This window comes from Opisthocomus hoazin, chromosome 7 (assembly GCF_030867145.1).
Source record: "Opisthocomus hoazin isolate bOpiHoa1 chromosome 7, bOpiHoa1.hap1, whole genome shotgun sequence".
In the NCBI taxonomy this organism is placed as follows: Eukaryota; Metazoa; Chordata; class Aves; order Opisthocomiformes; family Opisthocomidae; genus Opisthocomus; species Opisthocomus hoazin.
The window spans coordinates 42,908,504-42,934,402 of NC_134420.1; the positions used below are offsets into that span (position 1 = coordinate 42,908,504).

Consider the following 25,899-nt stretch of genomic DNA (forward strand, 5'->3'; position numbering starts at 1 on the left):
TTCCATCCTACATGGTAAAGGCATGGATGGATGGTCACACGTGGCTAAGCAGCTCTGTGACAGTTGAGCTGTACAAGTTGTATAAGTGCGTGCTTTTTGCTCACCTTATTGGCTGAATTAGTTAAACTGCTGGGACAAGACAGTGGATAAAGAAAGTGTACATGACTGAATAAAGAAGATCGTAGAAGTGAAAAAGGCAACAACATAAATCAGAAGTTCTAACTTCCAAGTATGTGTTGGTTACTCCTCTGCCCTCCACAGCTAAACTTTGACACAATAAACGTATCTACAGATGTATGATTATGTGTATACATGTGCTTGATATGCATGTGATATGCAGTATTAGAGCAGAAAAGGAAATACCATCAACAGAGCCTCAGGTCAATATTTATGTGCAGCATAACCACTGTTGATTTTGCTTCCATGATGCACACGCAGGAACTGTTAGCCTAATGGAAAATGTAAAGGCCATGGAAACATTACTACAGAGCAGCCTACCATTCCTCTTCCCTGAGTAAAACAAGCCAAGGAAAATCATGCAGGACGACACAGTCCCAGATTTGCTTCAGTACACTTCGATGCTGATGCATCTGGAAGAGCAAGTTTCCATTTAGGCTTTGAGTTAGGAATCAGTGAATTCATGTCTGGCTGAACTGCAAACAGTTCAAATTTCACAGTGCAACATTTTTGAATGGCAGCAGGGAAAATTTTAATTTATTGCATTGGCCAATGGCAGATTCTTTTTTGAAAAGCAATGAATATTTGCACAAGTTCCTTAAAGCCACGAAGCAAGCTTCAGCGCTCAAAAAACCCACAGGCATGGGGAGGAAAAAAAGAGTAATATGCCCCTAGTAATATAACAAGAGTTCCTTTGAAATCATGTTTGGTAGCTAGTGAGAAAGTGTCTCACAGTAGTAATTTATTCATAATTTTGTCCTTGCTCTGTTGGCAAAGAGTTTATCAAAAGTTCTCCATGTGCTTAAATATGTTTATCAACATAGGTCTGTGCTTGGCAAACCCTTGTGCATGATAAGCATTGTTACGGCAGAAGCCAGCAGATGATAGGGTTTAGTGTGCGTACTTGATGTCCTTCCTTCATTTAAAGTTGCGCTGGTTTTAGTTTTGTCACCCAGCTTCTTAGAGATGCTGTTGCAAGCTGCAAAGTAGTTTTAATCTCCTGACTAGTGTCCATGCTTGAGAACAGAATGCCATTATGCCATCTGATATTTTTGAGAATTTAAGTCCTTTGCTCAAGGGTTGGTACACCACTGTAAAGAAAAACAAGCCACTAATAAAAACCTGACTCACCTAAACTGATAAATATGAAAGCAGAACTCTGAATCTCTGTTACTGGTTAACGTAGAGGAATGAAACAACAAAATTAAGGCACTTCTGTGGTCATGGCTCCTTATGAACAGTCATGATATCAACATCTGACTGAATTGTTTATGATTCTGATAATTTTCCTCAGTTTCCTTTTGGAAAAGTTAATTTGGCTTGGCTTCTGGGGTTGTTAAAGAGCTGTGAGTCCACCACTGCACCTTTAAGTGGACTTTCTTTTAAATATACGTATATACTTTTACTGACAGAAGTTTAATAATGAGCCTGAGTCTGTTTTTGTGTTTATTTTACAGCTGATTTAAAAATGAAGCTGAATGAAAAAGAAAGAATGGCCAGTGATTGTCCAAATTTAGCCTTGTCCTGACTGAAAATACAGACATTACAGCATGGCAGAAGAGTCAACACATTCGGACTCTGCCCAGCCGGAGTTGCTTCAGAACATGTTATGAGGCTAGTGTTACTGGAGAGCTTCCTTCAGGGTCCACCTGAAGTGGAAAAGGATTTCTGAGCTTGAATGGGTATCTTTCTTTTCTGGCAGTAGGAGTAGGGGAAAAGAGGCGGGTAGGAGGAAGAGGAGATTAGTAAGTAATTTTTCACAATTTTTTTTAATTTTCTGTAATTTTTCCTGTTTGAATAAAGGTGCCTTTTCTTCCTTTCTTCTACAGTACACATTATCTGTCCAGTAAAGGTGCAATATCAATAAAATTCTGCTGGCTTTGGTCATGTTATGTATCTGGCACAAACTTCCTCTGGACAAAGCTCTTCTCTAAGGAAAGAATGGATTTATCTAATGAAAAGCTCATGATCGTATCATAAAGCCAAGATTTGATCAGTAGAGGTTTATTGCATGTGACTCCAATCATTGCACACTTCTGCCTCTCATCCCATGTCTCTCTTCTTTTTCGACCTCACTCTTCAATACCTGTATATCAGCTGCTCTTCTCAGAGATGACCTGTGGCACAGAACAATTTTCAGCTTGTCACTGAGTTACTCTGGCACATGTTTTACAGTGCAGCCTGAACCCCTCTCACAGTTAAAGCTAAATGGGTTAGTGTTGGAACACTAAGTAATTGTTAGAAATGAAAATTAGTATCTTCAAAGTTTTCAGGGGAAGGAGGGTGGGAGGGATCCATATTACCTTGTCAGTTCAATGGAACTCAGTGGAAAAAGCAGAAGCAGCATGTTTCTCCAATAAATAAATTCCCATTAATTTCACTAGTGCAAAATCGGTGTACTGAACTTCCCCACTCCCCCATTATGTTTCAAAACTGACTGAACTTACGATGCAAAAGCATGCAAGTAGTTTCTTATAAAGTGTGTTTTATAGGTACGCAGGTTAGCTGGCAGCATTTTCCTACCTACCCCTACATGGGCTTCTTCCACCTACTTCTGATGCCACTCCAGGGATATTTTAAACAGAAAGATTAATCAAGTGAACCTATTTTAACAAGACTTTTATTGAAAACATACACAAAGTCAACAAGTTATTTAGCTTCTGAATGTACATATTAGAGTATACTAATATTAGAGAAGAATATTTTAAGAAAAGGGGAAATACAACCGACATATGCTGCAGTTTACATTACTAAGGCATTTAGGCTTAAGGGCAAGATATAGTGTGTGTGTATCTATATACAAAAACACACCTACACACAGGTTAACTGATCTGAACCTGTACAGTGCTATGCAATTTGTTATTTTTTGCTTTTTCTATTTTTTCAACACTAAATAAAGCTTTTCTCCAAATGGTAGAAGTTGTTCACAGAACAGCAGTTATAATCTACTCTTCAAGAGTTTGCTTACAATTACAATACTAACGATGCACAAAAAACCCCCCAGATCTTCATGGGAAAGTTCTCTCTTACCAAAATGAGGCTCAAGTAAGAAAAACACTAGTTTGCAAAGGCACCGTGGAGACAGGTTTTAATACATTAAATACAACATGAATCATTCACAATAACAAGTTTAGTGTTTCTGGGAACTTTTGTAAATACAACACAGTTGGTCACACAAAAATGTTTCTGTTGATTTGTCTTGGCAACTCAGATATATCAACAGTGTAACAGCATAACAGCTTTGTTCCCATCTGACAGAAAATAATGGCAGTTCTGCAAGGCAAACGTTAAACCTGACCGTATGTATTTATTAATTCCACAGTGTTTTGACAGATTATAGGGGATGCAACTTAAAGGATGCTGACACGCTCACTGAGGGCTTTCATTTCTGTTTCTTCCAGCTTGGTGTTTTCATTATGGTTAGCACTTGGACTGATAAGGTGTGCTGGGTACTGCAATCCATGTTCTCCTGAATACTGTTCCCATCGGGAGTCGTCACTTTCATGGGTGATGTAACGCTCCCCCATTTTACATTCAAGTTCCCTTAAATCTAACCAGGTTTGATAGTCCTGAAATAGAATAACAGTATCAGTTTTAAATTCCTAAAATAAATGACATTCCCTTCTACAATCAATAATATGCAAAGCGCTATTAACTCGACAATCTACAGGTCATGTATCCCTACTGCTCCGAATGGAAAAATCTTATAATTTATAGATATGAAATCTGCCTATAGAGATAGGTTTCATCTCTAGAGGATTGTTTAATTCATCAATTTATTAAACTCTGTCACAAGTATAGTATGTAGATGTTACAGGTTGTTTTGCATGATGTGTGGATAGTCTACGGATTTCCATAACATCTAAATGAGGCATGGGTGGTAAAACAATTCCTCACACTAGTCACAAGGTGAATAAGGAAGAAGAAACATCTTTAAATCATACATGTACATCCTAGTGGTCTGTATCAGATAGTCAAGACAGGTGCTGCATCTCAGTATAATGGTGCAGGATATGAATTCAGCTTTGGCTAGAAAAAATCTACTTTTCCAAACTTGGACAATTACTTGTGTGCTCAAAGAGTCGTATACACCTAAACATCAAGGTACTTTGGAACTTCATGCTGACAGTCAACAGTAAGGCTGGAAACTGGTTTGGTTCTCATGCTGTTTAGACCATCACACTCTGCAGCCTCTGACCTTGTTTTCGTATACCTACCCAAAGCATACATGACACTGCAGTTATAAAGCCAATCCTAGCCCCATGCAGACTAACCTTTGCTCGTGATCCTGTACCCAGTTTTTTCTCCTTGAACTTGTCTCAACTTAAGACACAACCCCAGTCACCTAGCCAAAGCACCAGAAAGCTCACATGCTGTAAGTGCGTAAAAGCCTTCTTCCTTAGTATCTCACATCCTCTGGCCCACTTCTCACACAGACGTCCTCCCAGAAATCATCTCTAAGTCTCACCGCCCTGCACCACTGTTAATCTTTCCTTAGCCCACAAGATTGGGCTCTTCTGGAAACAGGACTCATTTTGTCTTCAGTGCTAGAGCTGCTGCTCTGCTGACTCACCTTGGCTCATCTCCACTCACTATTGCACCAGCGATAAAAGTGGATATAGAGAGGTGAAGGACTCTGTCCCACCATGTGAGACAGCCAGCATCTTTGCTGCAGACCTTAGCCCAGATCACCTCTCTGGTCCCCAAAGGCTCAGACAAATGTATTCTGCAATCGTTGCCAGGGGGAAGAGCAGTCCTGGAGGAGAGTGGCAGGAAATCTGGGAGGAAGAAAGCAAGCCCAGGGGAAATGTCCCTGAGGAACGTGGGGTGTGGGGTGAGAGGTTGCAGCCCTTTTCCTTCTACGCCAGTAGGTCACCCTCTACTTTGAGAGACAGTTGCAAGTCTAAAGTACTGGAGTAGTAGCCAGGTTTCAGTTTGGATAAAGATTCCTTTGGGATTGTGGATTACGCATCTGATCTGTGCCATGCCTGTGCCGTGATTACTTTCCTAGATGCAAATGTGGATGCCTTGGGAGATGCTGCGGGCTGATGTCCCAGCCTGGCCTCAGCCTGTCCCTGTGCCCAGAGAGGGGCCCAATACCCTGGCCTGGGGCTGCCCCCAGCCTGCGCTACTCCCCACCTGGGGGCGGTGGGACTGGCCCGGGATGCTCACTACACTGGTTCTGGTTTAGGTCTTTAACTTGCAGTGATATGGCTGCTGCCAGGATAAAGAAATTACCATATGAGGAGCAGAAGACAGTGGCTGCTAGCATCTCAGAAGTTTCTAACATTTCAGTTTTTAGTTGAAGACTTCAACTGCATGTAGCTAATGTATTTTCCTGGAAAGCATACAACTTCACTAGTTCTGATATCTGTGAAGTGAAAGCCCATTGACTAATTTTAAGAAGTAGTGAATCAGGGTAGACTCCAGGCAATGAGATAATGTAAGTCAAAATTTTTTATATACATTATATTCTCAGCAGACAAGCAAGATAAAATATGTTTGTAATGTATTTTGAAAACAGGAGACAGTTTAGTATTGGAATCTAATACTTCAGAAATTAATGAGAATCTATAGGTAAATTGGTGAAGGAATATGAGTGTCTCAGGATCTGAAAACATCTTCAGGTTTGCAGATTTGCTTAGATTCTACTGTGCTTAAAGATGAAAATTTGTTATGTACTTAGAGCCTAAATGCATAGGAAAAAACATGGAATCCATAGCAATACCTGTAACCACGGGTGGCTTAATGTTTTGTCCACACTGTAGCGCTTTCTCATTTTCACTTGCAACAAATTATTTATGAGATCAATAGCTGGAAAGAAATAATATTGGAAAATGTCAGTTTAAATATATTTGTTTCAACTAGGACATGTAAACAGAGAAAGACATGGTAGTTGCAAAAAACGGACAATTATCCCTTCTTACTCCAGCTTTTTACAAACTGCAGTCAATGCTGATGTCCCTGAAGGTACCAATGCAACCATTCATAATGGGATTACAGCTATTTTACTAAACAGTTGCCTCCTAGCTAGCGCATCATCTACCTCTGTGTGTTCATTTGCAGGCATGCAGCAAAGTCTGAAGATAATTCTGACGGTTCCTGCTCAAGTGAAAAAAATCTCAGGTAAGTGAAGACTACAGTATTCTTCAGGTATCACAATAAACATACATATATGTGTGTATATATTTCTCTGAGACTCTCAGTATCACTTTTAGATGATTGACAGAGGCACCTTCACAGGCACTGAGTGGAGGGATCAGGTTTTGTGAGTCACTAAGTCTTGCAATACTGTGCTTTAGAACTGAGCATTGCTTCTACCTGCTAGTCAGCTGTATGGTGTTTCATAAAGGCAAAATGGGTTCTTTACAAATTTCTTAATTTCTGTGTTTTTGAAGGAGTCAGTGATTCACTAACGTTATAGGTATGTGTGCTGTGATGCCTGAAGGGGAAGAGGCCCATGAGTCAATGACCAGTGCATGGAACTACACTGAGTGACCCATTTGGAAAAATCTCTGGGATGAGCCTACTGAGCTTTGGACACATCTACTAACACCACTTAAAACATTTAAAAAATAAAAAATGAGGGTATCATGAAAGGTTAAATTCTGTTCTAGGCAGTGCTGAATGTTCAGCATGTGCTCTGGGGGAAGCTTATTGTTAAAGAATAATTGACTGGCCACTAGGAATTATAATGTCACTGCAACTTTCCCATTTCATCACAATATCCATTGGCTTGTCCAAAGTATGCTGGTTCACATCTTTATTTCTTTGGCTATACCATAATGACAGGGAAAGATGGTCTTGAAAGTTACACAGAAACATGGCATCATTGAGGTGAATTGGGTCTGAAACATGTCACAGAATCACAGAACGTTAAGGGTTGGAAGGGACCTCTGGGGATCATGGAGTCCAACCCCCCTGCCGAAGCAGGGTCACCTACAGCAAGCTGCACAGGACCTTGTCCAGGCAGGTTTTGAATATCTCCAGAGAAGGAGACTCTGCAGTGTCAGATGGACACTGTTGCCAGCTGGGTATTGAAGGAGCTGAATAATCATCTTGCCTGTTTTAAGCATAGGACATGGGACAAAATTCCTTAAAGTGGTACATCTCTGAGATTGTATTTTGTGCAGCAATATGGAAAAACTTTTTTTTTTTTTTTAACAGAGGCTCCCTCTCCTCAGGCTCAACTTGCCAACTAGAGCTTTCTGTGTGTTTCTGCCATGGGGCAGAGCACAATGTCCAGGAAAACAGGAATGGTATGTGGCAGCCTATCTGGATGTATGCAGTGCGTTTGCCAGATAAACCTTTTCTTAGCAATAGCACACTATTACTAAAGTAGCCCTGACTTCCTGGTGCTGAGTATTATCCTGGAAATCAAAGCAATTGTGGGAATGAGAGAAAACAAATCTCAGGACTTCTGACAAATAAGGCATTGCCAGAGGTTCTGAGCCATGATTTTCCTAGAACAGATGGTCCTAATTTTACTTTTTCTGTTGTGGACAAACAGATTTTTAGCTACTGTCTCTTTTAGTGTAAAGTACATTTCATGCTAAATTCTCTAACTCATGTTTATTTTGTTCCCTCTCACAATGTCCATGAAGTGGATGTGGGATCAGAAAGCCAGTGGATAGCCAATAGGACCACTACTGATAGACGACAGCACTCTGAAAACTCATTTGTTTTCCAGAATCATGGGGTTTATCTTTTCCTCTTTATTGGCAAGAGAAGTTCTCAAGTTCCAAGCTATGAGCAAGAGACAGAAAGGTCAGTCATATGCCACGGTTCAGTTATAGAGTGACTTCTGATATAACCCGGGAAAAAGCAGTGGCCATGATTTTTATCTGATGCTTGGAAGAGAAGATAGTTCTTATCCACTGCAATAAATCTGGGTATCAGAAAACATCAGCATCTTCTACAACACTATCATCTTAGCCTTAAATTCAGCAGAACTACGGTAAGGCTTCAGCCTGGCTTTTGATAAATAGGCCAGTGCTGAATGTGAATTTAATAGGGTTCCCATTTGTTTATTATCTTCAGTGGTATTCAGGTGTATATCATCTTCAGAGATAATATTTCATCATTTGCTATGAATCTCAGTTTGGCAAATAGGTCAAGAACTTGATGAAAGTGTGCAGTGTCCTGTGAACTAATTTCAGTCAGCCAGCTGTTGAGATATAAGTGCTTGCTTCCCAAGATATGCCTCTGTAACTGCCAAGTACCTACTGAATATTCTTCCTGCCATGGAGTATTGATATTATGCATCTTCTGTCCAACCCGCTGGAAATAGCTATGACTGTGAGCCTTACAAGTGACAAAATTATACATAGCTATTCAGCCTCCCTCAGGTTACAACAGGATGAAGACCCCTTTGCCCCTTTTTTGTCCTTCAGGACAATGACATACTACATGAAGTAACGTATTTCTTTGTATTCTTGGGGGAAATTACCAATGGCTTGTTGAACAGACCAGAAAGGCATTGATCTAAGAAACAATCACAAGAGAAGGTACACAAAGAAGGACAGCGAAGGAAACTAAGACGAAAGTGAAAAGGCAGCTTCACAGGATGGTTAGGACTGTCAGTACTGAGCAATCATTTGCTCTTGAGAACAGTTTACACAGATAGTCTGCTTGTTTCACCACTGGAACATTGCTGTCTCTGTAACAAGTTCTGGTGTTTGTTTTTATTTCTTTGTCTAGGGTTCTTTTTGCCAGGGAAGTTTTGAATATCACTTGCCTTTTAGCAATGAATAAGCACAAATGCAACGTGACTGTTATGAAGACTTCGGGCCCAAACTATCTGACAGTTCCATTTGCTTTAATACTCAAAATAATTCAAATGTAGGTGATAAAAGAGATCAAACATGAGTTTCAACAGCAAAAAGCATTTTCTATTTTTTACCAGGAAATTATGCAATCTAAGAAAAGCCACTTCTCCAGTCTAAGAGTTCTGAGTATCAGAAGTCAAGATGCAAGCGATATGCACTGGCAAGACTGTGTAAAGGAGAGCAGAAGCTAGGGAGTTCAATATAGACAGGCTGAGTGCTGGAACTGAAGGATTAAAGGATTTCCTTAGGGATCTGGAATAGTCTGTTAATGAGAAAATTCTGAATTTAACTGATGTTAAATAAATTGCAGAGGTTCAGACACTAACAGGTTCTGTGGGACTATTTAAAGGAAATGAGGAAAGATGCTGGTTGTTCTCTCTGTTTCAGCTTACAAAAAACCATCCTGTCCTGATACTGTCCTGACAGCCACTATCTAAACAGTAAGATTCACATTGACTCAATTTCCAAATTAAAAAGATATTAATATAGTTAATAGCTTGATGATTTTGTTTTGAGTTGTACTGCTTAAAAACACTGGAGGTAAGAATTTGGAAGGTATTAACATTTAGTTTAGACTCAAGTGTGATTCAGGGGACCAGACTGTGGCATCACCTGTTAGGAAATGAAGTTTTCTGTCTCGGAAGACAAAGAAGTTTTGAGAAGAAGGCAGCAACTACACTGTATTTAAAGTACATTTTATGAATTTTCACTGGAGACTGATTTTTTTTTTTAATCAGGTTTTAAAGTAATCTTTGTCAAGCATTTCAGGAGCTTTATAAAGTTTGACTATATTCCTCTGTAAATTCATAATTCAATAAATGCAGAGCATTAAGAAAGACCACCTGTGGTCTGCACATCATCTATGGGAATCCAACAGGTAATCACCAAGGAAGCAACCTGAATGAAAGTTCTAAGAGGATTATGGTACTGCTTCTTCTAACGCTTCTATGGTCTCCTGTTTACCTGCTGTGATTTAAGGACAGCGTAAGTAGCCAGCTGAGGGCTTATCAAGTTCCAGGAGCTGGAGACTTTGTTAAAGGGCATAAACTAGCCAAGTACTCCAACAGCATAACTACTGGTCATTAAGGTAGGTGATCATTCAACAGAATCCCCAATGAGAAGATTCAAATGCAACTTCAAGAAGCTGTATAACCCCTTGATTTTTGGAAAGATTGCTCTTGAGCTCCATTTTACTGGGAAGAACTGAACACACCTATCATTAACACATGAAAATTACAGTTTTCATAGGAATGACTGCTTTAACTCAATTAGGATGTGACCCACACATTAACACAAAAGTTTCCGAAATATCTGAACAGCCTATTATGAACCTACCATTACTTTAGTCCTATCATACAGACTTTAGCTTTTCATATAAGTTATAAAAAAGAAATCACCTTAAGAATATCAAGAAAAGCAGTCCTAAATTAACAATAAATTTATACTTGGTCCAGAAGTTTTAAAGTTCACCCATAATATTAGGTACTGTTACAGCCATCACTTGTAAAAATTTAAACTGCTGCCATTAATGCAGAACTTGGGAATTCTAGGTCCTGGATTCCTCTGAGTACAGTTCTGTTGATTAGTGGTATCATTTTTTCATAAACATAAACCTCTTCCCTATTACTGGTCAATACAGCTTTGTTGACAAATGCTGTAGTACACATCCACTTATTTTGGCAAAAAATAATCTGCCAGAGCTTATTATTTTCAGAGACATGGATTCAAGAAATCATTAGCAATTACAAGCTGCACCTTTACAAGACAGGTTTTCTAATACTAATCTATCTTAGCAAACATGTGTAAGTAGAGCCAACACCTTAGTTTAAACAGCTAGTTAAACTTCTACTGAGGTAGAGAGCATCTTTGATCTACAGCATGCTTTGACCTCCTTGTCCTTAATGCTCATTCATGTGACTTTGTCATTAATGTGTGAAACAGTTTCTATTCACATTATGCTGAAACAAGTCTATATAAAGACTGGCTCGAAGGCAGCTGTGGTATTTATTTCTGATTCAAGTGTAACAGGTACACCATGATCAAATTTAATGCATGGAAGAAATGGCATTGTTTCTTCCCAAATTATATAATACTATGAAGTAGTCTAGTAGGAATAGCTCTGTTGCTAGCTGATGAAAAAAACAATTGTGAATACAATTACTTATGAAAATTCCACAACAGAATGAAACACACCATGAATAATCCAAAGTTTGACAGAGCACATTTTAGGACCATGCAGTTCAAAAGAACAGCCACCACAGTGAAGACACACCAGGTACACTAACAGGTAGAGAGACAAAATCCTTCAGGGAGTTCTGTCTTTGTATTTACCAGTATTTATTTTTTGTAACCCGCAGTTAAGTCAAAATAGATATTTTGAGATGAAGCAGATTTGGTGAACTGGAAGGTCAAAGCTGCAAATGAACAGTAATGCTGAAAATGCTGAAAATAAACACCATGTTTGATAGATGTGAAATTTAAAGCTACAGAATAGGAAAAAATTCTACAAGTAGATTCCTCTGTATGAATATTTAGCAAAATTCCACAATGAAGTCTGAATTAAGGTCAAATTGTCATACAGCAATTGAGTGACTTTTGAAATGTAAGCTGGCTTGGCAGTCACTGAAGACAGAACAGAAATAGCAAATTGGGCGATGGAATGTTGAATGGCTGTGACAAAATCTGGTTTTCTACAAGACATCCAAAGTTTACCAGAGAAACTACCTCTCTACTGTAATGTCTTAAAATTCTGTTTAGACATACAAACACAAACTTAGTTTTGGGGGAGTATTCTTTCAAAAGAAAGAAGCTATTGGAAAAAGTTGGTAAAACATAGCCATTTAGTGAGAGTGGAAATCACAATTCCTGATGGAGGAATCTGTGTGTACGCACACATTCTCTGAAAAACATTTAAAATGTAAAGCAATTGGGTTTGGCACAGTTAGGGATGGGATTTTGTGCATGAGGGCTAAGCTTTGGGAAACGATGCTTGCAGAAATGTTCTGAATGGATAATCAGTTGGGGAAAAATACATTTCTGAGAGCGACAAAACTGAAAAGTCGTAGTTTTTATAGGTTAAGTTTTAATGGGGGAAGAGGACAGACAAAGCATTACACAGCAAAGCTAGAATTTCTCAGCAGGAAGAGCTGATGAGATTAATCCAGATGTTATGATATCAGACAGACACATTATGGAGAGAAAAGAGCCATAGTCAGTGACTAGACCACATTCCTGAGTGGCAGAGAAGACAGAACTGTTGATAGAGACTGAAAGACATTAAACACTCAAAAATATTATTCTCAAATGGATTCTGCCTTCTTTCTTGGCTTGTGACTGCAGACTTTTATTTGAAAAATCGCTAGAAAATGCTACAGAAAAAGTAGTTCTTGGGAAAACAAACCAACACAGACCACACTACTACACTGATGACGCACTCTTCCTCCAAGATAGTGTTTCTTTGCATATGTGTTTACTCAGTACCTGCTACACTTTAAGTGTATTATTTATATAATCGTACAGTTTGAACTGTTATGGGTCATGTGTTTTCACAGATCTATCGCCTTATCAGTACAGTTTAGAATTTAGTGCATGGCAAAGCACCTTAAAAAGATCCTTCTTACCTTTATTAAAGATAATATTTACTTTGTATTTCTTTTATCTGCAACAACAATACTTGTCTAATCAATTTTGGTTTCAACTTTATAATGCTATAGCAGTGCAGCAAAATTTTGGTTGAAGGCTTCTGTGAAGACTGTGGTTGTTTATTATGTGTTAAAGCTCTCAAATATTTACACAAGTTTTTAAATGTCAATAAATAAATTGGACTAACTGCTGGATCTTCAACATTTTTTCTGTCTTAGAAGTAAAAATGTAACTTAAATAATTTTGTCTGAATTTTAAAACAATGGATAATGCTTCTTGCAAGAAGAGATCTGTGTAGGTCCTTCAAGACAAACAGCAATTTCAAATCATATCAGCTTGAAAGACACAGGTTGATCAATATTTATTTACAAAGAATTTACTGGATTCTCCTGCAGCATTACATTCCACACTGCGACATAACTCCCTTACAAGCCTGAGTGGAAGAACTGGTTTATGTTAATTAATGTCCTCTTGGGAGAATTACTACTATGATACAAATTCCAGGAAACAGTTAAACAAAAAATCTATTGTGCCTTTAAAAGAAATCCATTATGGGTCTTTTTATATGAAAATTAAAATATCACAAAAAGTAATCAGCCATGTATGTTAAAACTTCTGTTGAAAAATCTTCAGTGATTAATAATAATTGGCACAAAGAATAATGGAAAAGATATGGTAGGCAAATACCCCATTCATTAGCTTAACCTGTTTAGGAAGCTGGAAGAGCCTACCACAAGCTAATGGAAGATTTTCAAGTACACAAATGTAACCTGTTGGGATGGAAACTAATTCTCTGTCTGAATTTTGTAGATTCATGGCACAGTGCTGAGAAATTTATGAGCCCCAGTGAGCGTATTTTAGCTTGAAATGAGCTTCATGTTACTATAGCTCACACCTAATTATACAAAATTTTAAAATTGTTTTTATCTGTAATGTTGAGTAAGCAACTTCATAAAATCTTCAAATACTCATCTGTGCTTGCCCCCCAATGCTTCAACAATTTATAGCATCAATTATCATGGCACTGTTCAGAATTGTAATCCAGATTCGATGTGTTAGGATACCGGGCACAGATTTCCATTTTTACCATGCTATATGGTCATAGACCACACAGATTGGATGGGGCCAGCAGGTGTCCAGGGCCCAGGCACCTGCCCGCTTGTGACCTGCACAGGAGTGTGGACCAGAGTAGCTGACATGAGAATACTGTTCCTTTGTTTCCCCTAGCTAATTTGGAGTTTGAGTTCAATTTTGAGCTATAAGTCAGCACTATCAAGTAATACTTGGACAGAGATCTAGACTCCAACTCCCTGTGTTGAACAGAATGGATCTATTCGAACTTTTTTCAGGTTTTCATTTAGCACAACAGAGTGGCTCATCAGCTAGGAATTAAAAATATATAATAAAATCACAATGTATAAACAGATTTCAATTTAGTAATTTGTTAAAGTGTATCCTTTCCCACCCTTCTGCATGCTTGCTGCCTGATATCCATTAACTTTTAATGAAGGCTGTGATTTTACGAAAGGAGAGGTAACACCCCAGTAGGTGAGTTTTCTGTAGGTGCTTTACTGAATCTTCACCTCTGAATGTAGAAATTATCTTCTGTCTACCACAGCAGAAACTTGTGGGAGACAATTTCTTGCAGCCTCTTCTGTGTTGATTGCTGTTTGCTTATCTCTCTCGCCAGATAAAGCAATGCTGCCAACAGATTCTGTCAGCATACATATCAGAAGTGTGTGGAGGTTCAGGAGGACTTCAGTGTGTAATTGTGCAGATTTATAGCTGCTTTCTTTTTTTTTTTTTTTTTGGTTTCCCAACAGATCTGATCAAACCTCATCTGCCACCGAGATAAAACAACAGACAATGCTCTCGGAGCATTTTTCAGCTGAGAATCTCACACGGCTATAACATATATTATAGTGAGCAGCAGGCACACTTCTCTAAGCTACCATTAAGATGCAAGTTAAACATGTCATCTGAAACCCAGAAAAACTGTGCTGTAAATATCAGAAGTTATAAATGCTGGTATTTTAATTCAATTTGGTATATACTACAATTCAGAAAAAAAATAATAATCTGATGTTTATAATGTTTCCTTTGCTTTTAAGACTTACGGAGCAATCTTGCAAAAAGTTAAGGACATAAAGAAAATGACTTAAAAAAAAAATCCCAAAGAAAATGAAGGTGCCTGAAAATGTCTGTTATGTACAAGAAAATGTTGGTAAAACCAGAACTGATCTTTTTGTTAAATGCCCTACTTTATAGTGTTTAGAGACATCTTTCATAGAATTCATTTACCTTCTTTAAAGATGTACATAGCGAATTATTCACATTGTTCTTTTACTGTCAAAAACCTTTGATGTCATTGATCAGAATTCTATTTTCAAGTCTTGATGGTTATCTCCAAGCCTCCCCTCCTCTGCAGAAAGCCGCTTCTCTGACACATTCTCACACTGTTCTTGAAACCTCATCTGCTTGGAATTGTTCCATTTATTTTTTATCTTCTCCACAGAAAGACTATCAGGGTACAGTATGCTACTGAACAGAAACTAAAGTACTGGCACAAGTAGAATGAGAAAAAGACTGCAGAGGCACTAGAGCTGAAAGAAGAGGTACAGAAGTAAATATAAGCAACACCAGTCCCAGCAGCTGAGGTTCCCCACAAGATTCTATAGCAACCCAACCTGTACGTGGCTACGTGCCTCCTGCTACACCTCCCGCAGAGATCTCATTCTAGGGGATTACGCCACATGTAATACACATGCTCTGCAGGAAATGTGTAAAGCAGCTGATAGCACAAACCTGAGACAATACATTACCTTCAAATTTTTTTCACCAGTATGTACGGGGAGGGGGGGGCAAAATAGAACTACTTTTATTTATCATTTTATATAAACAGTCACAAACAGATACTACCTTCAGGAGAAATTTCTTTCCATGGATTAGGTGGATACATGAAAGCGGCATTCTGGATTTGGTCATGTATGTCTTCATCTTCATTGAATGGAAAGGTACCACTGAGGCTTACATAAATGATGACACCCACAGACCACATATCCAGAGATCTGTTGTAGCCTTTGTTTCTCAGCACTTCTGGAGCAAGGTACGCTGGTGTTCCCACAACTGAACGCCTGAATGATTTCTCTCCAATGATTCGGGCAAAGCCAAAATCACAAAGTTTTACCTGTTTAAAGAAAAGTGCTACCGTAAGACAGCCATTATTTTTATTATCAAATATGTACTTGAGGAACTTTTGTCATGGTTTAGTTGCAAGATGCATCTCCTACTGTTTCTTCAAGGACACCTTTTTTTAAAACTCCTCTACTCCTTCACTCCATGAATAAAGCATGGTAAAAGCAGCAGCGCAGGGCAGCTTAGAACGAAAGAAATGCAGTTTTGGATGGGCCTAACAGCTCAGGCTCCTGGTGAAAGCAGTAAAGTAATGCTTATTCATTCACAGCATAAAAACATGGCAAACGGAAAAATTGTTTTACCTATGGCTTTTTCCTGAATCAAGCAAATTGACAACATTTAGTTCTTGAACTTTCACTTTCATTTTATTGTGGACCTAGTTACACCCTGCCTCTCTGCAGACTTCCTTGTCTCATTTCTTCAGAGGGACAGATTTAGCAGCTTAAAAATCCTCACTTAATGCCTCAGTGTAGATCCTTCCTTTCCAATTATTGATATTGGTATTATTTACAAATTATCAACAGCGGTCCTTTTGAATATGGGCAGTTGGAGGAGATTATAGATGAAATCTGCAGATGAAAGCTAACAGGAGCTGATACAAATACCTTCGACTGAGAAATACAACGAGCCAGAAAGTGTATTTAAATACTCTGCAATCTACCTGGCATTTAAATTCCTAAACTTAAAGAAGCAGCTCTTGTTCTTCCTGAGCTCTACCCTAACTTTCAGAAAAATAACTGTCTTTCCAGTGACTGCTTGCAAATTGTCACTTCTCTGGACCTAATCAACCAGATAAGTAATTAGTGCTGTAATGGTGAGCACATTAGAAACAATCACACAAGTAGTTATGTCACACTTGAAAATCTAGTTTAATATTGTAGGCAAATGACAAAAGGTGAGGATTTTCAAACATGTCTTCTTTGGAAAGCTTTTTGAATAAGTGAACATTTTTTTTGATATCTAAAATTTCTGTGTAGTCCCTGGAGGAGATACAGAGAGGTCACTAGTCACTTTTTTGTTTGTTCATAAAATCATTGCTAACACTTATTAATTTGAACAATTCATTTAAGAAAGGGCATTTTCTACTTGCCTGTGGGAAAGGATCAGCTGATGCCAGTAACACATTTTCTGGTTTGAGGTCACAATGAACAATATTTTTGAAATGAAGATGTCTCAAAGCAACAAGTATCTGTGAAGAAATAAATCAGAAAAAAATTCAGTTTTAAAAGTATTTTTTTTTCTTTTATAATGTTCAGACAATATTAGTGATCAGAGGATCAAGGCGCAGAGAGAAACAATCCAACAAAAATGTACCTTTTACAACAAAAATCTACAATGGAAAAAAAAATATCAAAAATGTCAGCTATTATTTACTGTGCCTCAAGTTTTCTTGACGTTTCACAGTATGGAATATGACTTTTCCCTTTCAAAAGACTTCATATTCTAAACATTTTTTTTTTTTAAATGGGTTCTAAGTACTTTTTGTACTTTTTTTTTTGTGTGACATCTTTGGATGCAGGAACATTTGCAAAATGACCTTCCAGATCTAAATCCACTAAAAAAATTTCACAGAAATATTATGTGATCCATTTAAAACGTTTTCTTGAGGGAAGAAAGCATAGGGTGTCTTGCATGGGTTTTTTTTATTCTGTTAGACACACAAGAGAATGTGACAGAATGTGACAGAAGTTTTCTCCTATTCCTGTGGCTTTAACTCCTTCCCTTGAGTCTGGTGAGAGGCTGGCAGAATTTCCCACTATATTAGAGTAGGGAATGACGAGGAGGCTGAATGAACTTGGGAAGGCAAGAAACCCAATTCTGAAGCTGGTGGCAGTTTCACCTGTGAAAGGCTGAAAACTAGGCAACCTACTACATTCTACCCTGAATAACAAACTTCCACTGTAACACTGTTGTTCCAGCTTCTTTCTTTTTCCTGACTGCTGAAACAGACTGTTCTGACTCTGAGGTGGCTCACAACTTAATTTGTACCTAAATTTAAATCAGTATTATGGGCAGCCAAAGAAGCAATATGATAATGTGACAACAAGAACAACAAAAAAAGCCCCCTAGACCACATTGTTAACAGAATTCATACAGGAAACCAGACTAACTTAATCAGAGGTAGTGCTGAGATACAGTCTCTGCACAGAAAACATGCCCAAAAGTGCATGGTATGAACCACAGTGGTAAGATATGGGGCAGTTCAAGAGGCCCAAATTTCTTTGTGTAGGTCTTCAACAGTTTGCTGTTAGTGCTTTGCATCCCTTTCTTGTGCTTAATTCTTCAGGCGTATGAGAAACAGTAGCTTGATGGCCCTTCATCCAGCAGCTAGACAGCTGCACATGTGTCTAGTTCTAGGTCCTTCTAATGGTTTACTACCTATCAGATAAGGTACACAAAGCTGTCTGTACCATCCCTGGTATTACGATTCAGGCTTTCATAAATCAGACAGGTAAATTACAGCAAAAGCAAAACATACAAAACTGGGATAGTAACTGACCTCAAATCTCTCCTAGGTCTATACTTAATTTCTTACCTGAGTAATTAAAAACTTTGTTATTCTCTCTGGCAATCTGCCCTTTTCACTTGATAAGATCATCTCCAGCATGTCTCCATGGAGTTTTTCCATAACAACAAACACTCTTTCCGGTGTCTCAAACATACACTCCAGATTTACAACCCCAGGATGATGAAGATTCTATTAAAGATAAATACAGCACTCGAGTAACATAGATTTCCCAACATGATTAGTAGGTTTTATCGTTACATAGCCAGTCCTCAGACCTCCCTAAACCAGGCGACATTTCAGTCTTCCGTAATTTAAACTGTGTGCCTAATCTGTAGGCAACAGGCATGAAATTTCTAGGGACAGTATAGGAGAATGGATGAACTTCAAATCAGTTTAACAAACACACACTTTCCTTATTCTTCCTGGTGCTTAAAACTGCAGCAACTGTAATTCTTAGCTTTACATTCCAAATACATTTGGTCTTGGCTATTTATGCAGATTCAGCAGCAAAAATACTAGTATTTTTATTTATTTTACAAAATACTGGTGATTATCAATTAAAATAATTATCATATTATCTGATATTTATAGTAATGCATAAACGGAGTTAATACAGTAAAAAAAAAAAAGAAAATACCTGTAAAATTGCAACTTCATTACGAAGTTGACTTTCCTGTTTAGTTGGAAATCTTAGTTTGTCAATTATTTTAATGGCAACATCTCTTCCTGTTTTACGATGTTTTCCTGCATTATTAAAACAAAAGGCCTCTATCAATTAACACGATTAATTCTGAAAAATGTTCCACTTTCACTGGACTGTACAAATGACCACAACCAAGTAATTCTCAGAGCAGGTTTGCAGCAAATTAAGTCACATAAGTAATTAAAAGTTTCCTGTAATTTCCCTTACTTCTATCCTTTGACAAGAGATCTTTTCTCATTATCATCTACAACACTGTTTAAATATGTAAGAAACATACACATATGAGAAAGTCAGCTCTGCATTTCAAGAATACAGATACAAAGTTAACTTTCTGTTATCTCTCTCTCTCTCTCTGTGCTTGTTGATCTACTTAAGCTGCATTCTCTGCAGTTGGCAGGTTGTATGCTTAGTCCTTCAATAGTAGTTCCAGACTAGCAACTAATGATATAGGTGACTGTCTTTAGGCATGGGAGTGCATGTCCCAGGTTTACCAGAGACTCACAGAGATTCTTCAGTGAGAAATTTATAGTTAGTTCTCATTTCACACTGTCTCAAACAACAGCTGTACCTAAATACACCCCCAAAAACTGCTGAAAAAAGGAGAAAAAAGAGGCAAAATTATTATGAAAATGTATAAAAAAGAAACAATTGTAACAAACTATTGAAAAATGAAGGAGAAAACCTCATAAAAACATGCCAAGAAAAACAGCAGGAAGAAGAAACTATACTTTTTTTTTCTTCTTCAATTACAGTTCTCAAAAAGAACAGTGTTCTGCACTTCAGGGTTTTCTTTCCTAGAACTTACAGAGAATATGAAGCTATTGATATGCACTGACCCACTACTGCGTTGAAAACTTCAAATTACAAAACAGCTTTGTCAGCAAAAAAACAGTTTCATTGTTTAATGAATACTGCTTGTATAAAACAATGGGTAGCTAATTTCTGTAACATTTCAGAGCCCAAATACTTTCACTATTCAAGAAATTTTCTGTCTTAAGCATAAGCGTACAGCACACCAAAGCCTTACCTCCATAAACAATTCCAAACTGTCCTGATCCCAACACCTCATCTGGGAAGATCTGGTATACAGTGCTAATATCCTGTTTATATAAACATGAGAAATATTAAGCCCTCAGATATGGAAACAAAATTTGTATTCCATTTGATTTTTCTAACGGGAAGTAGCACACATTTACTACAGTATATTTCAAAACCCATTATCTGCCAAAAACATTCGTGCAAGTTTTCTTCAAAGCCACGTTTACTGCAATTGCTGTAAAAGCTGCTGCATCTTTGACAGGTTCCAGCTGCTGCCATCTGCCAAGCCAGGAGCCCCCAGCGCACAACATTACACTTTATCTTTATGAAATTTGAAGGTGAAAGTACATATGGAATTAAAGAGGGTGTTGTTAGCAACGTTCCACCCTGAAAGTCCCAAGATCCCAGATCTAGGAATTACTGCTGGTTTTTATGAAAACGGAGAAATTATTAATTTAAAATTTTCTTGAAAAAGTTACTATGTCAGCCACAGCAATGCATGTGGTTTCTCAGTTTATTGACAGCTTTGTGAGCATCAGCTGTTCTGGGCTTTGGCTGTTTGCGTTTGTCCACTGAGAGGGGGGTAAAATATTCCATCCATGCCAGAGAGGACATCTCACTATTTCTTAGTGCCTAAACACAGGCTAAAGCACAAGCTGTTAGTGGATTCATTTGGGAGACTCAAACAAACCTCAAATCTTGGAGCTCAGTTTCATTTTCCTGATATTTAACCAGCAGCAGATACAAAGAAGAGTAAAAGAATGCCAAGGAGTTGATAAAAAAGGCTGTCTTGCTTTTTCTTCACAAACAAATGTACACATCCTTCCCAGGCATTTTTCTGGCAAATGCCAGAGCTGCCTCAAAGCTGTACTTGGCTGCAGGCAGTCCTGTTTATTTCCTCTGCCCATCAGACAGAAGATCAGTGGTTTGACTGTTTACCTTGACCACATGTCCTGTGTCTAACAATCCTAGGTAAAAGAAACTCAGAATTCTTTACATATGTGTAACACCATATGTTACTCTTCCTTCAGACAGAGCTGCTTCATCTTTGTACAACAGAGAATATCTGATCTCTCAGTGATGACAGGAAACACCATACTTATCAAGGCTTGTGATTAGCTTTACAAAGTTCAGCTGACAGAAATCCCATGCACTAATAACTTCGACAGCTCGCTTTTCCTTTTGGCAATTAACATCCTGCAAGAACACGTGGTGAAATTCTGTGTTAAGAGGCATTACTCATACGTAATTCTCGTGTCTCAAGACAAGGTGCCCTGAAGATGATTGTTCTCAGAAGTTAGCAAAGCTAATTGTTAATTTCTACAAAGTAAGCAAAATGGCTGATGGGAACTCCTCTCCAACATTCCTCTTTGCAAAACAGATCGATGACTTTGCAAGCTTAATCATAGCACGTCTAGCACCAGCATCCAGAGAATACTCACCACATTTTCTTGAACTTGGCAGTTTGACACAGAAATACTGATGGATATATCCCCTAGGGAAGAAAGTAAAATATACTTTAGATTGCTGTGCTTTTAGTTCAAACATGTAGTAATAGGAAATGACATTTATGTTACATCAATATCTACTGACAGCTCTAGAAATTGGACCAATTAGGTCAGCTTGTTCATCTACCAGCCAATATAAAATTACACCGGCCCACAAATATGTGACGTGAACAACAGTTTTGCAGTGTATGGTAAAGAACAGAATTATACATGTCATTATTAATTTTTTAACAGTGGAATCTCATAATTCCTGTTTTTAAGCTTACTATTGCTTTTGTGCATTCTTTTTGGGGGCTTTATACCTCATGCAAATAACACAACTGCAACTAGGGTAAACTGGTTTTATTTAGTGGATTTAATAACCATTTTTATTTACAGCGTCATCTGCAATGCACTTTATGCTTTTCATGCCGATACTCAAAACTGGTACGCATACTGTTAGAAGTAATACACATTTCAACTGGCTTTGGAGACTTTATTAAAACACATAATGGAAATAAAAACTTGCACTTGTGCTTTAATACAACAAGTATCAGATCCAACCTCTACAAAATCAGATCTTAGGATGTTACCATAAGCATTTTGAACTGCAAACCTACTGAGGGTTTCAATAAAGCTTGAGAATATGTCTATTGCTAGGTGCTGCCTAGAATTTCTTAGTATGGATTTCAGCCTCATCAAAACCAGTGTTCTTTACTATAAAGCCCGTATTACACACTGAAGACACTCATCACTGCCCATCAGCACCTTTCCTAGCTGCAGTAAGTAGCACGAGTAACTTCTGCCCCGTGTGACTTATTCCCTCATCCTTTTCTTAGGAATAGACAGTTTTTGGAATGGAATGTTTCGGTTATGTAGAGGCTTTTTTTCATTACCAGTTTGTTTTCAAATGTACATACTGCTTTGTGTTTACATGAAAAAAAAAAGCATGGACAAAGACTGTGAGGGGAAGACAGAAGGTTGCTGTCATTCTCAGTTCCCAGAGGAGTTTGTTCTAAAGGTCTCAGATGACCTTGATTTTCACACAAAAACCCCAAAGATAACGACTAACTTGTAAAGAAAACTTCCCAAGAGAGGACAGCTGTCATTCCCAGTCCAGCATTTTAGGTGATTTGTTTAGTTATGCTGGGCTCAAAGCAGAGGCACTAGGCAACTAGCCTGACTGAAATGACATCCAGAGTTTGACACTATTTTATGCAGGAATCCAGTCAAGAAAGCAAAAGACAGAGCTGATCTAAGTTGATACGTGAGCTGCTGTGCCTGGAGACGCAATGTCACAGCCTGCTCTATCATTTGGTTCCTGAAGGGCTTGGGGTCTCCTTAGCGTTTTGTGCTGCATTAATAGCATCCAGATGTCAAGTGCTAAAGCGGGTGTATATTGCAACAAAAGGTCTAATCCAAATTGCATAGACATCCTCAAATTTGCTCTACACTAACTAGGCTGAGTATGAGCAGCCAGCAGCACACGCCTAGTAGCAGGGAATTGTTTGGACTGTGCTACTTTGTCATCAGTACCTGAGCTAGATTTAAACGAGTTTCATGTTTGGTTTACATAAGATGTCATCTTTGCTCGAGAGTTCCTCAAATGTACATAAATTTGGGGCAAAGATACATTCGGTCCTTTTGGTCCTGGGTAACATCCACATCTTGTGCTCAGAACAGCTGTTCTTCATGCTTGAGCTCATTTCATCTCAGCATGGGATAACATTTGTGGCAGTTGTAGAGCCAAATGTGATGAAAGGGAGTATATCATCTATGCTGCAGTGAAGAGCTGCTTCTGCAGATAGCTAGAAACGTACCTTAGAGTCATGATGGGAAAAATCTATCAATTCCCAACTGGATCTCAGAAACCTCCATGCCTCTGCATAAGGAGGCTATTATATCAGCAACACAAATGTGGATGAGATACCTTACAAAACAGAACAGCTATTTGCTCGCTAACAAATCTGCATCTTCTATATTAACACAGATGCTTTAGCGTAAATTTGAAACACATGGATGTGAAACTGCGGCGTTAAAAATAATACGCAGACAGGTGATAAGCCATGACAGAACAGCCTTTACTGGCTGTGCAATACTTCCTTTCAACGTGTGCAGATGATTGAGCAATGCCACTTGTGATATGACTCTACTTATCTGAAATGGAGAAAAAGAATAAACTTACTGTGCAGGCTGGGTCCTGAGCCAGTTGATGCCCCTTTAGGGATGACGGGCATCAGGGCATGCTGTATCGCCATCTCCCACATTCGTGCCACATCAATGCCAATACCACTGGTGATAACACTGTTATTCAGTGGAACACTTGAGAGGTTTTCTATGTTTTCTCCAACATAATAGACTGTATTTGCTGTGCTTATTTCAAAACAATGAAGATTGGCTCCTTGAGGCAGTAAAGTGAAAGTTTTTGCAGGATCCAGAGACAAAATTTCAGACAATGGGATTTCCTAATGAAAAAAATGATTTATTTTCTGTGTAAAGATTTTCAACATACAAAACTAAAGCATGAACTTTATTTAACTAATTTATGATATTAGCTGTTGCTTTTAACCACATGATTCTTGTACAAACAAAAAAGGCTCTTGTAACCTGAAACTCCATGACACAGAGGACTGTTGATGTTAAAATACTAAAGATTTCTGTCCAAGACCAAGTAGAATTTTACTCATTCAATTAAACTCATCAGAGAGATGAGTAAGGTGCCATCAGAAAAGAGCAAGCCCATCCACATATCAACAGAACTCCACTAGAAAATTAAACCCTGTTGACTCCTTTAATAAAACTGATTTGCAATAAATTATTTGCAGAATAAATGTATTCAACATTAAGATTCCAAAACCACCAATTGTTTGGACAGAATTTGTATTATGAATGACAGAATGTCAGATGAGTTTCATGGCAGAATTTGTCCCTGGTACTGAATTGCCCCTGTATAAAAACCTTCCATTTCCGCAATATGTATTTTACAGATCCTTGTTAGCTGACACCTTTCTGACCTGAGACTTGTTTGTGAAAGGCAAAACACGCATAATGAATATTCTTAAATAATGAAAACAAACATAGATCAAAGTTAAACTACTACTGTACTTTTAGTAAGTATCCATTAATCCAGCAATTCAGTCATTATATTCTGCTGGTAGCGAAAGAGATTGAAAAATATTCCTTACTTTGTAATATTTGCTTCCAGTATCATTCTGAAAAAGTGTAATGCATTTGCTGTCCAGTCTCCAGTAGTGTCGTTTCCTCTGTAATGAAAAACAAGGGAAAAATCTTTCTAGTGTTTTCCAAGTAAACTAATGATATGTTCATTTCTCAAAAGCATCACTTAAAAATGTTTCACTTAAATCTGAAGAGATGAATTGTAAATGATAAAGATTCATTTGCTATTACAAGATTTTTATGAGGACTTTATATTTAAGTTTCGAATTTATAAGACTCCTCTGTTGTTTTGGTAATAACCTAACACCGTTCAAATTGTTCAAGTTTTAATAATTTAAAATGTCCCTTTGACATCTGCGTTACATTCAGCACAATTTGCTACAGGTATGTGGCTAGAACATTTCAGATTTTTTTTTGTATCAGTTGTAACACTCCAGCTCACTTCAGAAGGCCACATACCGGAGTCTTTATTCCTGTTTTAGCAGGTCGGAATGAAAATAATTTTTTTTCTACACTAAATCTATTTTACAAAACTCTCAATTCACCTAGCAGTAAGATATCAAGGAGACTGCAGCTGGAAGGTAAAGCTACCTTCCAGAACCCCTAAGGTGCTAGTATTATTTTTTCCTTCCTTCAGAGTGTCTTCACATTTGGCTGCCTATGATAATGAAACTGACACATTCAGACAGTTTTCGTGTGTTTCAGCTGTCTCCTGTTTCTTACAAGCAGTGCCAGTCCTCAGTTGTGACAAGAGTCAGGACTTTAGGAATCACAAATACTGCAAAAAAGGTCTTACATGAGTGACTGTAAATTCTGAAAGTATTGTTAGGACTTGATTCTGTACTATCATGTAGTATGTACGGTAAGACAGGTCTTTCTTTACATTTCTTACCAGTGTGTCCTTGCTTGTATAGTGAACCATCCAACCCTCCTTCATCACTGTGCTGCTTCTTCGTTTTGTGTGCTTCACAGATTGTACCACTCTCATTAATGGAATATTATTGCTGGTTGAAGGGCTTAAGAATAAATCAATAAAGGTTTTTACAACAAGAAGACAATTTAGGATGAAAAAACAGCTCTTTTAAATCAGAAAACATGTATCTCATATCCACATTTATATTTATCATCACTATCAGACCTGGA

The 25,899-nt window shown here is 38.0% G+C and overlaps 1 protein-coding gene across 3 annotated transcripts in view; it reads right to left on the reverse strand.

Moving 5' to 3' along the window:
• Positions 1-2,817: 2,817 nt before the first annotated feature.
• Positions 2,818-25,899, reverse strand: part of PRKD1 (protein kinase D1) — a 152,889-nt gene continuing 129,807 nt past the window's right edge. For all 3 annotated transcript variants that reach the window (XM_075425852.1, XM_075425851.1, XM_075425853.1), the window contains 11 exons: positions 25,649-25,772; positions 24,765-24,842; positions 23,765-24,044; positions 21,535-21,587; positions 20,082-20,154; positions 18,989-19,095; positions 18,379-18,540; positions 16,933-17,031; positions 15,567-15,834; positions 5,906-5,991; positions 2,818-3,746 (listed from right to left, as the gene is read on the reverse strand). In XM_075425852.1, the coding sequence (XP_075281967.1) occupies positions 3,528-3,746; positions 5,906-5,991; positions 15,567-15,834; positions 16,933-17,031; positions 18,379-18,540; positions 18,989-19,095; positions 20,082-20,154; positions 21,535-21,587; positions 23,765-24,044; positions 24,765-24,842; positions 25,649-25,772 (1,549 nt within the window). In that variant the 3' untranslated portion in view covers positions 2,818-3,527. The remainder of the gene's footprint in view (positions 3,747-5,905; positions 5,992-15,566; positions 15,835-16,932; positions 17,032-18,378; positions 18,541-18,988; positions 19,096-20,081; positions 20,155-21,534; positions 21,588-23,764; positions 24,045-24,764; positions 24,843-25,648; positions 25,773-25,899) is intronic.